This window comes from Pelophylax lessonae (genome assembly GCF_965119305.1).
Source record: "Pelophylax lessonae genome assembly, chromosome: 7".
Lineage (NCBI taxonomy): Eukaryota > Metazoa > Chordata > Amphibia > Anura > Ranidae > Pelophylax > Pelophylax lessonae.
In genome coordinates this window covers 212,288,837-212,300,904 of record NC_138774.1, presented here as the reverse complement: position 1 = coordinate 212,300,904, position 12,068 = coordinate 212,288,837, and the positions used below count along the sequence as shown (strand labels likewise).

Genomic DNA, 12,068 nt, shown 5'->3' with positions numbered 1-12,068 from the left:
TTCCTGGTGGGATGTCCAAAATTTGCTATGATTCTGTCGCCAACATCTTTCAACTGAAACCTAGTAGCCAGATGGGAAATTGTCAGCACAACAGCGGCTGCATCCAATCAGATGCAGCCACTGTTCAGGGCTTCTGACAGCTAGGTGCTGGCTGTCAGAATACAATAGCTGCAGTGAGCGATTCATCAATTTCCTGCATACTATGAACATTTACCAGGGGTGCCTGGCAACAGAAAAGCATCCAGTCAGCAAAAAAACATTTAAACTCTAGTATACAATATCATTTCCTTTTTAAACTTTCATTTCCCCTTTAACATGTTTAAAATAACACATGTCCCATTTTTTCATTAAGTGGAAAATCAACAGCAAATATAGAGGGCAGGGATGATTTTGCAAGAGCCATACAAACAGGAACTGAAATTGGCTTGGCAGCAAATATTAGCATTGTGTTTAACCAAGGACATGTGCAATACATATATTTTCTTTTGCTATGCCCTCTGAAGTCATTAGACTTATGGTTCCGTTTGTGGAGTTCCTAAACTAGCTCAGGGTCAGATTGGGGATGTACACATAGCAGCAGGAAAAGTCCAGGGAGATGAGGTAGAAGCTGGATGGACCACAGTCTGAGTTTACATTAGTACGTATTGAGATCGACCGATTAACGACAAAGCCGATATATTGAGGGCCGATCTGCACTTTCCCCTATATATCAGAATCGCCCACCAAGGTGACAGATATTGCCAATATTTTGGGAAAGTACTTGTACCGGAGTGATGCCTGCAGCTAGAGGCATCACCCCGGTACCGGCGTCCATAGCTGATGGTCGGCTGTCTTGTAATGACAACCGATGGGGCAGAGAAGCCGCTCGGCTGTCATTACAAGGAGCGGGAGGGGATGTCCCCCCCCCCCCTTCCCCTCCCGCCGCCTTCCATGGCTCGCTTGGGTCTCCCGTCACCCTGAACAGCTGCCGAAGACCCGATCAAAGCTGATCGGGTCTCCATGTAAAAACCTGGAAGTGATATCATGACATCACTTCCGGCTACTCGGCGCCAAATTCAAAAAAATTACAGCATTCAAAACAGCCAAACTTGGCGTTTTGAATGCTTTTAAGTGCAGAGGAGGGGTTTGGGGTCTTTTAGACCCCCAGATCCCTCCACAAGTGTACCTGTAAAAAAATAAAAATAAAAAAAATATTTTTTTTAATGTATGCAAATATCGGCCAATACCGATATGCGATGACCAAAATATCGGTATCGGCAATATAAAAACTATATCGGTCGATCACTTGTCCGTATTGGATGTGGGTTTCCCCAATTTGCATGACAGGAGAGTGTGCCCGGCTCTCAATGTAGCCGGTTCACACATCTCCGTGGCGGCTGTGGAGCGATTTGCACAGGGGTCCTGTGCATCATTGGCTCTGTTTTAGGCCCGAATTCAGGCAAAAAATTGGGCCTGATTGGTCCCTGAAACGTAGAACAGTGATGCACCGGACCCCTGCTATGAGCCGTATCTGTATTAAGTGTGAAGTGAACCCAGCCTCAAATGGCATGTTTATAACTGTATGCAACGAATACATGTAATAATAGTATAATATTATTATTTTTTTTTTATTAATTTATGTGTTCATTTTATTTCACGTGACTTAATTTATGTTTTCACTCACACTGACAAGCATGCTTCCCTCCCTAGTAGTGACAGTCACAGTGGTTGGGATAAACCATAGCACTGTCAAGGGCAAGGGGTGCTGATAAGTAGCAGCACCAGTTGTTTAAAGAGACCCCATCACTAACCAATAAAAAAAAAAAAAAAAATTCAGATGAAAGTACAAAAAATTAAGTACTTTAAATGCTCACTTGTAATGTGTTTCCATAAACTTGCAATGGGCTTTTGTACATGCTAGCGAACAGTGGTGGCTGGTGCTCCATGGGTCGGGGGGGGGGGGGGGCGGCGGCAGAGGGACCACACCATACAATCTGCTCCCCGAGCCCACCCTTTTTTGAAGCCTATTAGAGCCTCTGTCTCGAATCGCGTGCTTCAAACAAAACAAAAAAAAAAAAACCCCATTGGAATCCATGCGTCTGGCGCCCTGCATGTAGATTAGGGGGCCGGACGCATGGATAGGGGGGCGGCGCCCTTGTGCCCCCAATGGACAGGCAGCCACTGCTAGCAAAATTGACTGACTACTTCAGAAGCAATCAATCTCTAGCATAGCCCCCTTCTTTCTTGGACCTCGTAGCCCTCTTCTCTTCTGGAAGTAATCTAATTACTGTCTGTGCTGACCCAGCACCTCTACCTCTCCCTTCACCAGATTACTTAACCTTTGATGGAACAGCCAGAAAAGTAGTGAAGGCCAATACTATAGTGTCACTTGAGTGATGGCTCTGACTGCCCCTGGGGCTGCTGACAGCACAAGATGGCGCTGCTCAACAGCAGTCTCTGGGCTTTTAGATGTGTACAAAAGGAAGGCTTTTACTTGTTAATAACATATATATAAAATGTTTAATGTACCTGTGCCTTCCACCGGTACCTATAAAACCGGAGTCTTATTCAACAGGTCTAAACGTTCAGTGTGCATTAGGCCTAAGAGAAGATTGTTTTTGATAGTAATGGTCTGGTGACAGGGTCTCTTTAACCTCCCTGGCGGTAGGATTCTTTCAGATTTTAGGTGCTGAAAGCGGTACCATTATTTTGCATGTAATTCTTAAGAATGAGCAGCCCAAACCAACTATTTACATATGATTTTTTTTTTTCTGTGCGTTCTTCTTTATAACATCTCGGGTATGATAAAGTTTGAAACACAAAATTATAATATAATAAACTATAAATAAGTTAAAGTATGTATGTACGTACAGTACAGACCAAAAGTTTGGACACACCTTCTCATTCAAAGAGTTTTCTTTATTTTCATGACTATGAAAATTGTTGAGTCACACTTCAAGAGTTAGTCACCTGAAATGGTCTTCCATTAGTCTTGAAGGGGTTCCCAGAGATGCTTAGCACTTGTTGGCCCTTTTGCCTTCACTCTGCGGTCCAGCTCACCCCAAACCATCTCGGTTGGGTTCAGGTCCGGTGACTGTGGAGGCCAGGTCATCTGGCATAGCACCCCATCACTCTCCTTCTTGGTCAAATAGCCCTTACACAGCCTGGAGGTGTGTTTGGGGTCATTGTCCTGTTGAAAAATAAATGATGGTCCAACTAAACGCAAACCGGATGGAATAGTATGCCGCTGCAAGATGCTGTGGTAGCCATGCTGGTTCAGTATGCCTTCAATTTTGAATAAATCCCCAACAGTGTCACCAGCAAAGTACCCCCACACCATCACACCTCCTCCATGCTTCACGGTGGGAACCAGGCATGTAGAGTTCATCCGTTCACCTTTTCTGCGTCACACAAAGACACGGTGGTTGGAACCAAAGATCTCAAATTTGGACTCATCAGACCAAAGCACAGATTTCCACTGGTCTAATGTCCATTCCTTGTGTTCTTTAGCCCAAACAAGTCTCTTCTGCTTGTTGCCTTTCTTTAGCAGTGGTTTCCTAGCAGATATTCTACCATGAAGGCCTGATTCACACAGTCTCCTCTTAACAGTTGTTCTAGAGATGTGTCTGCTGCTAGAACTCCGTGTGCCATTGACCTGGTCTCTAATCTCAGCTGCTGTTAACCTGCGATTTCTGATGCTGGTGACTCGGATGAACTTATCCTCCGCAGCAGAGGTGACTCTTGGTCTTCCTTTCCTGGGGCGGTCCGCATGTGAGCCAGTTTCTTTGTAGCGCTTGATGGTTTTTGTGACTGCACTTGGGGACACTTTCAAAGTTTTCCCAATTTTTTGGACTGACTGACCTTCATTTCTTAAAGTAACGATGGCCACTCGTTTTCCTGTACTTAGCTGCTTTTTTCTTGCCATAATACAAATTCTAACAGTCTATTCAGTTGGACTATCAGCTGTGTATCCACCTGACTTCTGCACAACACAACTGATGGTCCCAACCCCATTTATAAGGCAAGAAATCACACTTATTAACCACTTAACGACCAGCCACGTAGATCTACGTCGGCTGACTTTGAGTGGTTATACCGGGATGATGCCTCTAGTGAAAACCATTTCAGGTGACTACCTCTTGAAGTGTGACTCTACAATTTTCATGGCCATGAAAATAAAGAAAACTCTTTGAATGAGAAGGTGTGTCCAAACTTTTGGTCTGTACTGTATGTCTGTGTGTGTGTGTATGTGTGTATGTGTGTGTGTATATATATATATATATATATATATATATATATATATATATATAATATACAGGCCCGGACTGGGACAAAAAATAGGCCCGGGTATTTTGGACTGAGCAGCCCCGGAGGGAGGGGGCGTGACTGGGGCGTGGCATGTTTTCTAGCAGTGACAGTGTGTAGCTGTTTTCTGTTTTTTACACCTGCGGCCTGCCTGCCTGCTGCTAAGCCACAAGTTTGTTCCAGTCCAGACCAGAACACTGCTCTGCCGGAGGCCACCCAGAACCACAAATCCCAGCGGTGACGGTGGTGTTGTGTTTGTAAATTGTGCTGCACTGCTGCTGCTGCTGCCCTTTCCTTACCTGTTGTTGCTGTTGCAGCAGGCCTTGGCTCCTGGTCGTGGATGGTGGTGGTGTTGTTGTCTCACACTCGACTCCACTCCAGTCCAGACTCCAGTCAGTGACTCCAGGGCCGACAGTGAAAAGTGACAGACAGACATTCCACTCCACACACTCAGTCAGACAGACTGTCTTTCAGTGTCTGTCTGTGGTGCGGCACCGGCGACTGTTCCTGCTTCTTCCCGACAACAAGGCAGCATGGGGTCCTCGTCGGCCTCTAGCTCCATCTCCGGCCTTAGTCACCTGACGGTTCACACAGTCCACTGACTCCACCCCCTCCTGAGCTACGCAGCTACACTGGATGCCGCTGCAGAGCCGGCTGCCAGCTGAGCCAAGTTAGTAGTGGGGAGTCGGGGACAGCGGCGGACGGCCAGATTGCGGTAATGCGGGCAGTCGGGGACAGCGGCGGGCGGCCAGATTGTGCGGTAATGCGGCCCTCAGACTCTCTGCGGAATCGGCCACGGAGAGGCCAGCAGCAGCAACGGCCGGACACACACTGACTCGCATCATAGCGGAGGCCTCGGCCCACATATATAGTGTGTGTATATCTGTATATGTGTGTGTGTATGTATATGTGTGTATATATATATATATATATATATATATATATATATATATATATATATATATATATATATATATATATATATATATATACAGGGCTTGACAAATTTGCCTGAAATCTATGAGCCAGCTAAAAAAGTTTTTTTTTTTTTTTAAAACAACCAAGCTTTATTTCCAAAAATAATAACATACTAAATTTACACATAAAGACGACTAGAACCCCACTCTCCTCTATAGTGCAATCGGATGGAAACAGACTGTCTCTTTCCATCCGATGCCATCTGATCCGATCCACGGGATGGATAGAAAATAGAACCACCATCCGTCTGTTTTTGGCGGACAGGATCAGATGGCGGCAGATTACTGCTCCATAGAGGAGACTGAAGAGTCCCATCAGGTCTGCCTGAAAAACTGACAGGCGGACCTGATCAGACAGCCTGTGTGAAAGGGGCCTTCGGCTGTGTGGCTGTGGCATGGCGATGAGGAAAGGAAGAAAAAAAAATACACACATATATATATTATATATTATATATATATATATATAATATATATATTATATATTATATATATATATATATATATATATATATATATATAATATATATAAAAGTTGTGTGTGTGTATATATATATATATATATATATATATATAATTTTTTTTTTTTAATAATTTAAAAAATAAATAATAATAATAAAAATAACCACACTCCCCCTGTCCACTTACCTTTTTAAGTAGGTAAGTGGACAGGGAGATGAAGCCTGCAAAAACTTCCCTCTCATCTCCTCTTGGGAAGGAGATGGACAGGCATTGAGGACAGACAGGGGAAACAGCTCATTAGTGACTGCTTGTCAAACTCCCGGCCACTGCAAGAGGGCGCCAGTTCCCCGTTCTCTCACTGAAGAAGGCCGATAAGCCACGGCCTCAATTATCGGATGGCGCTGTAGTCCGTCCGTGCACTCAGGGAGTGGGTGGGGGGCGCAAAAGGGACAGGACACCTCCTGCAGTGCACCCCAGGCGCCAGGTCGCTAATTCTAGTCGCCAATGCGACCTGGCACCCGGAGTTTGTCGCGCCCTGTATATATACATAAAAAAGTACAGTAAAACTGCAGGAAAGGGCACTGGGGGCAATCTAATGTGAACTTATTTTATTTTGTAATGTATCAGTGTGTTTGGTGTGTTTTACATTTGAATTTGCCGCCGGTTCCACCCCCCTACGAACGTCACGTCGCAGAAGACGGAAGCCGGGGCACACAGAGGATCCAGAGGAAGATCCGCCGCCGCACACCGCCGGAATACATCGCTGGATCATGGTGACAAGGTAAGTAATCCCTCTACCAGGATCCAGCGATCTTCCTAGCGGTACCCCGAGTGTGGCTTGGGGTTACCGCTTTTGGCACTGAAATTTAACTCCGAGCCACACTCGGGAATACCGCTAGGAAGGTTAAAAGCTGCCCTGGCAGTGTTATCATTTGTCCCAACCCTTGTCACTGTCACATTTTCTTGACAGTTTGACCTGCATGTAAATATGAAGAAAAAAATAAAGGAACGGGACATAAATATAAATATATATATATATATATATATATATATATATATATATATATATATATAATATGTGTGTATATAATTATACTGAATGCTAACCTTCAATTTATTACTGTATATGTAGTTATCAATAATGATGATAGCAGGAAAAAAATATAACCAGCCAATTGAAGCTCGGGAGCTATCAGCCTTGTCTTTAAAGGGTCGCTTCCATTAACATTTAATTCCATTGTAGGTTGTGTCTGGTCACCTGACAGCTTCTTATATCGCTTAATGACTCTATTAACCACTTAACCCCCAAGGGATTTGGCTGCTCAAAGACCAGGCCCTATTTTGCGATTCGACACTGCGTGAATTTAATTAACAATTGCGCGGTCCTGCAAGGCTGCACCAAAATTAAATTAAGGTCCTTTTTTTTCCCACAAACAGAGCTTTCGTTTGGTGGTATTTGATCACCTGTGCGATTTTTATTTTTTGCGCTATAATCAAAAAAAGAGCAACAATTTTGAAAAATAACAATATTTTTCAAATTTTTTTTATATGAAAGTCTCAAAAAAAATGTAAAAATCAAAATTTTTTTATTTTAGGCCAATTTGTTTTCTGCTACGTATTTTTGGTAAAAAAAAATCACAATAAGAGTATTTTGATTGGTTTGCGCAAAAGTTATTGCGTTTACTAACTACGGGAAAGATTTATGTCATTTTTTATTGTTTTTTTATTTAACTAGTAATGGCGGCGATCTGTGATTTTTTTTTTTTTTTTTTTCAGGACTGCGACATTGTGGCGGACAGATCGGACCCTTGACTGACATTTTTGACACTTTTGGGAGTACCAGTAACATTACTACAGTAATCAGTGCTATAAATATGCACTGTTACTGTCAAAATGACACTGGCAGGGAAGGGGTTAACTTTGTTGGTGATCAAGGGGTTAAGTGTGTCCCTAAGGGCATGATTCTAACTGTAAGGGGGCGTGGCTTGTTAGATCATCACAGAGACATATGATCCTACATAGCAGGATTGTATAGCCTCTGTCATGATCTAAGGTAGCCGTCTGTCTTTCTCCCGTTTACATCAGCCATCTGTCTTTCTCCCTCTCCTGAGGGAGATCACAAGTGGCCGGCGGACATCGGAGCCGTCGGTCACACGCGCGGGGATGTCAGTGAACGATCGGGGGCGGGAGCCCCCTACAGCTTCGTGGGCGAGTGACGTACCGGTACGTCACTTTGCCTGTAGGGGGCTGACTGCCGCAGTATATAGTCGTGCAGCAGTCGGCAAGTGGGTAACTGCCTGCCATCCTTGGAATTGTGGATGTTTCTCCCTGCCTTAGGGTATCGGAGTTCTTTTTTTCATATGAAATACATTGAAAAGCCAACACAAAGTTTTAATGAGCACCTTGCTGATAAGCAGGTCTTAGTAAGGAGCCTTCTCTAGCTATAATTGCCACTAAGTATTGTACTTAAGGGGTCTCATGTAACACCTGGCTATGGCCTTGAAGTGACTATCACAGTAATCCTACCAACAAGATAAAACAAATGGATCTGTTGAGTGAATTACTAATGGTATACAATGCATCGGAGAAGAATGGGTGCAGTGGAGGTTTTGAGGTTACCAGGACAGCACAATCAACATTCACTTGATAAATGTAATCCTTGGCTTGTATCACTGGTCCTAAGTCCAAACATAATGTGGTGTCTATATGGACAAGCAGAGCTTTGTGGTTGTTTTTGCCATAAACAGGGCTGCTGGTAGAAATCGCGGGGCCCGCACAGACTACCTGACAGGGCCCCCCCAAGAAAATATTAAAGATATATTTAGCTAAAATTACAACAAAATCACTATTATCAGACACAAATATAACATAACTCACATAAGTCCTGCTAAATCTAAAAAAAAAACTATGTTAAATAAAAAAGATGAGAAAAATATACAGGCTGGGCAGTTGGAGCTCAGTGATCAGAGAGAGAGAAACAAAGTTACAATTTACAAATAAACTCCTGAGCAGAGATAAGTGCTGGGAGGGAGGGCCCACACAAGGGAGCGGGATTAGTGAGGGAAGACTGGCTCTTTCTCAACAGATAAAAGCTGATAGAAGGGAGAGGGACAGATCAGATTCAGGTGCTGGAGAAAGATTTCTGTATTTGTTGTCCATCACTAATCCCCCTCTCTGTGTGGGCCCCCCTGTGTGCTAGGGCCCCCTACAAGAGGGCTGGTGGTCCCCCCCCCTATCAGCAGCCCTGGCCATAAATCCTAAATTTCAGCAACCAAGGAAAACGAGAGAAGTTAAACTTTCATACTACCATCCACAACTCTGTCTCCAGATACATCACCAACCAACCGTCCTCTGCTCTCCTCCCAAGACCATCTACTCTCTAGCTCCCTCATCACCTCCTCCCTTGCTCCTCTCCAGGACTTCTCCAGAACTTTTCTTATCCTCTGGAACTTCTTACCCCAGTCTGTCTAGCCATTTCCTACTAGGCAATCCCTGAAAACTCATCTCGTTAGGGAAGCTTACCCAGCCTCCACAACTAATTAACTTTACTTTCCCCATCAACTTATCCTTCAGGGTTGGGTCACATTAGCCCACATGACAAACGTAGCATTTTACTGTGCCGGGGCCTATCATTGTAAGCCCTGGCAAGGAGCAGTGCGGTGCGTGTTTCAATGCATCACACAAGTTGTTGTTTTTTTTTTGTTTTTATTACTCTCTTCGAAATATCACATAGTGATACTTCATTCTTGCCTCTACCCAGAAGCACAATGTGTTTTGCTGCATTACAGTGACATGCATTGCCATCCAATGACCATGTTGTGTTTTTATCTGCACTGTTCTATACCAAACATTTGGCATGCTACAATTCTCAAAACAGTAGCGCCATATGTTTATCCAGCTTACAACATTGATTCACACTAAGGCTCCATTCACACCTGGGCGTTTTTGAGCGTTTTTCAGCTCCAAAAACGCTAAAAAAAAAAAAACGTTCCAAAACGCCCAACAAGTAAAACCCCATTCATTTAAATGTCCCCTGTTCACATCTGAGCGTTTTAACACCTGAAGCAAAACGCCTGTAGCTGAAAAAAGTACATGAGCTTCTTTTTGGGCTGATTACCAACGTTTTTGCCTGCCTCCAAAAACGCCTGAAAAAAAGCCTGAAAATCGCGGTAAAAAACGCTACGCTCAAGTGTGAATGCAGCCTAATGGTATTTGGCATGGCCTAGAGAAATACAAAAAAATGACAAGTTGCAGTGCTGTGAAGATAATTAAAACATAAGCACTTGCATTATTTTCAGATTTTTACCGCAATGTATGTTTATGGGGTATGTGTGGTTTTTTTGGGCATTGTTGCCTAAATCCTTTTATTTGTGTTGGTGGGTTTGTAAATTTTGCTCTTTTGATTTGTAATAGGTTTTCATACAGTTTCATATTATATGATTTTTTTTTTATAATTTACATTTATAAAACTTGTTGAAATAGACAGGATATTGCTACTACAAAGCATTTCTGCTTTTGTATATAGTTATTAGTCTGCTACACCCATTAAGGTTTAAAATGTTTTGTACAACAAAAGGTATTGTTTTTACTGGTATATGTGTAAAAAATCCCAGTTTTAGTTCTTGCTGCATGTTTTCCTTAAGTACATGTAAACCTCTGACATGAAGTATGAACAGAGCGTATCTCTCTATAGCGTGTACTTGTCTCAATCCAGAGCATGAAGTGCAATTTCAGTCTGCTGCCTCGTTCCTCTATCAGCATGAATCACTTCTGACAAGTTTTCCTGACACCAAAAGAAAAATGGTGTCGGGAGGGACCTCCAGCTGACTGAAAGCCTTGGCTCTATTGCGGTGTGCTGTGTGAAGGTGGGTGTGTTGCTTCCCTCCAATCGGCTCTCAGAGCTCTCTTCACTGAGCTCTGCAAAGTGTAACTTCAGCTCTCCACCCTCCTTTTTTTTTTTTTTTTTCTTGAAAGTTTAGACAAGCTTTATAATTTCTGTACTTTGAACAGCTGTAGAGAGGAGAAGACTGCAGACAAACAGGTACCATGTATGTAGGGGAATTTATTTTATCTCTTTGTATCACCTGAGGCTAATGACATTACTAGGTATATGAGAATAAGAGTTTATAACCACTTTAAATTTTGATACAGTTTGCTTGCAACCTTTGTCAATTTTTATTAGGCCTTTTGGATACAAGATTGCAAAAGATTTTATAAAGTCTAAAAAATTACAAACTATTGGCACTTTTCCACTGCAAGTACCGGCTCGTACCGGCTCGGCTCTACTTGGCCCTGCTTGGCCCGGTTTGCTTTTCCACTGCTGGTACCGCATGGTATAGTGTCGGAACGGTTCGGTACGGTACAGTATAGGTTTGCTTTTCCACTAAAGTAGTACTAAAGTTAAGTGGGTGGGATAACAACGGGGTGGGTGGGATTCTCTGACCAATCAGTGGCTAGTAGTGACTGCATGCAAAGGATTGTGGGATATGGTACCAGTTTGGTACCTGTTGGAACCACAATCGAGTAGGTACTGTTTTTTCAGAGCCGTACCGTACCGTACCGTTCGGTTCCATGCAGTGGAAAAGCAAACCTATATCTTACCGTACCGAACCGTTCCGACCCTATACCATGCGGTACCAGCAGTGGAAAAGCACAAAAGCGTGCCAAACCGGTACGGTTCCATGCAGTGGAAAAGCGCCATAAGTGATCGTTGGCTTGTGTATGGGCCCCTTATTAAGAACACACCTGGACAGAAATAGAGAAGATGTCATAATAAGGGCTGACATCTAAATCCTTCTTTCATTACTTTGAAAGTCATCTCTTATCTGAAAATAAAAAAAAAACAACTCGGCAATGGCAGCTTCCATATTTCTTTGCTAATTTGTCCCCTTTAAAGAACACCTGCCATAACAGAAAAAACATGGCCTAGCATTGCTCACTTTGTTTTAGAACTGTATCACAGACCAGCAGCAAGTATGCAGTCAGTGAAGGCAGATGTCTATATCTGCATTTTCTTCCATGATGGGGTGGCTGCCATGCAACCTTTTCAGAAGGGGGGGGGGGTCAGCAATAAAAGCTTACATTTTTCTCTTATGACAGGTGCTCTTTAACATGTCACCAGGTCATGTGACCGATACAAAGTTCCATCACAGCAGAAAACACTGTTTGTTTGGTATTACCTTGGTTCCAGGAGGAAGTGGGACTTCACTGTTCTTCACCAAACTCAGAATAAGCGCAATTACCACCGATATTACTGAGGCCACCAGCAACACCAACAGGGCCACCTGCTTGGAGTCTAGGCCCATTATCTTCCCTGTATTGGATAATAGAACATCAGAAGTACTTGAG

The 12,068-nt window shown here is 43.3% G+C and overlaps 1 protein-coding gene across 1 annotated transcript in view; it reads right to left on the bottom strand.

The window, feature by feature from the left end:
• Positions 1-12,068, bottom strand: part of LOC309560765 (ectonucleoside triphosphate diphosphohydrolase 8-like) — a 130,156-nt gene that overhangs the window by 86,529 nt on the left and 31,559 nt on the right. Inside the window, exon 2 of the mRNA XM_082264418.1 lies at positions 11,900-12,033. Coding sequence (XP_082120544.1) covers positions 11,900-12,025 — 126 coding nt within the window. The 5' untranslated portion in view covers positions 12,026-12,033. The remainder of the gene's footprint in view (positions 1-11,899; positions 12,034-12,068) is intronic.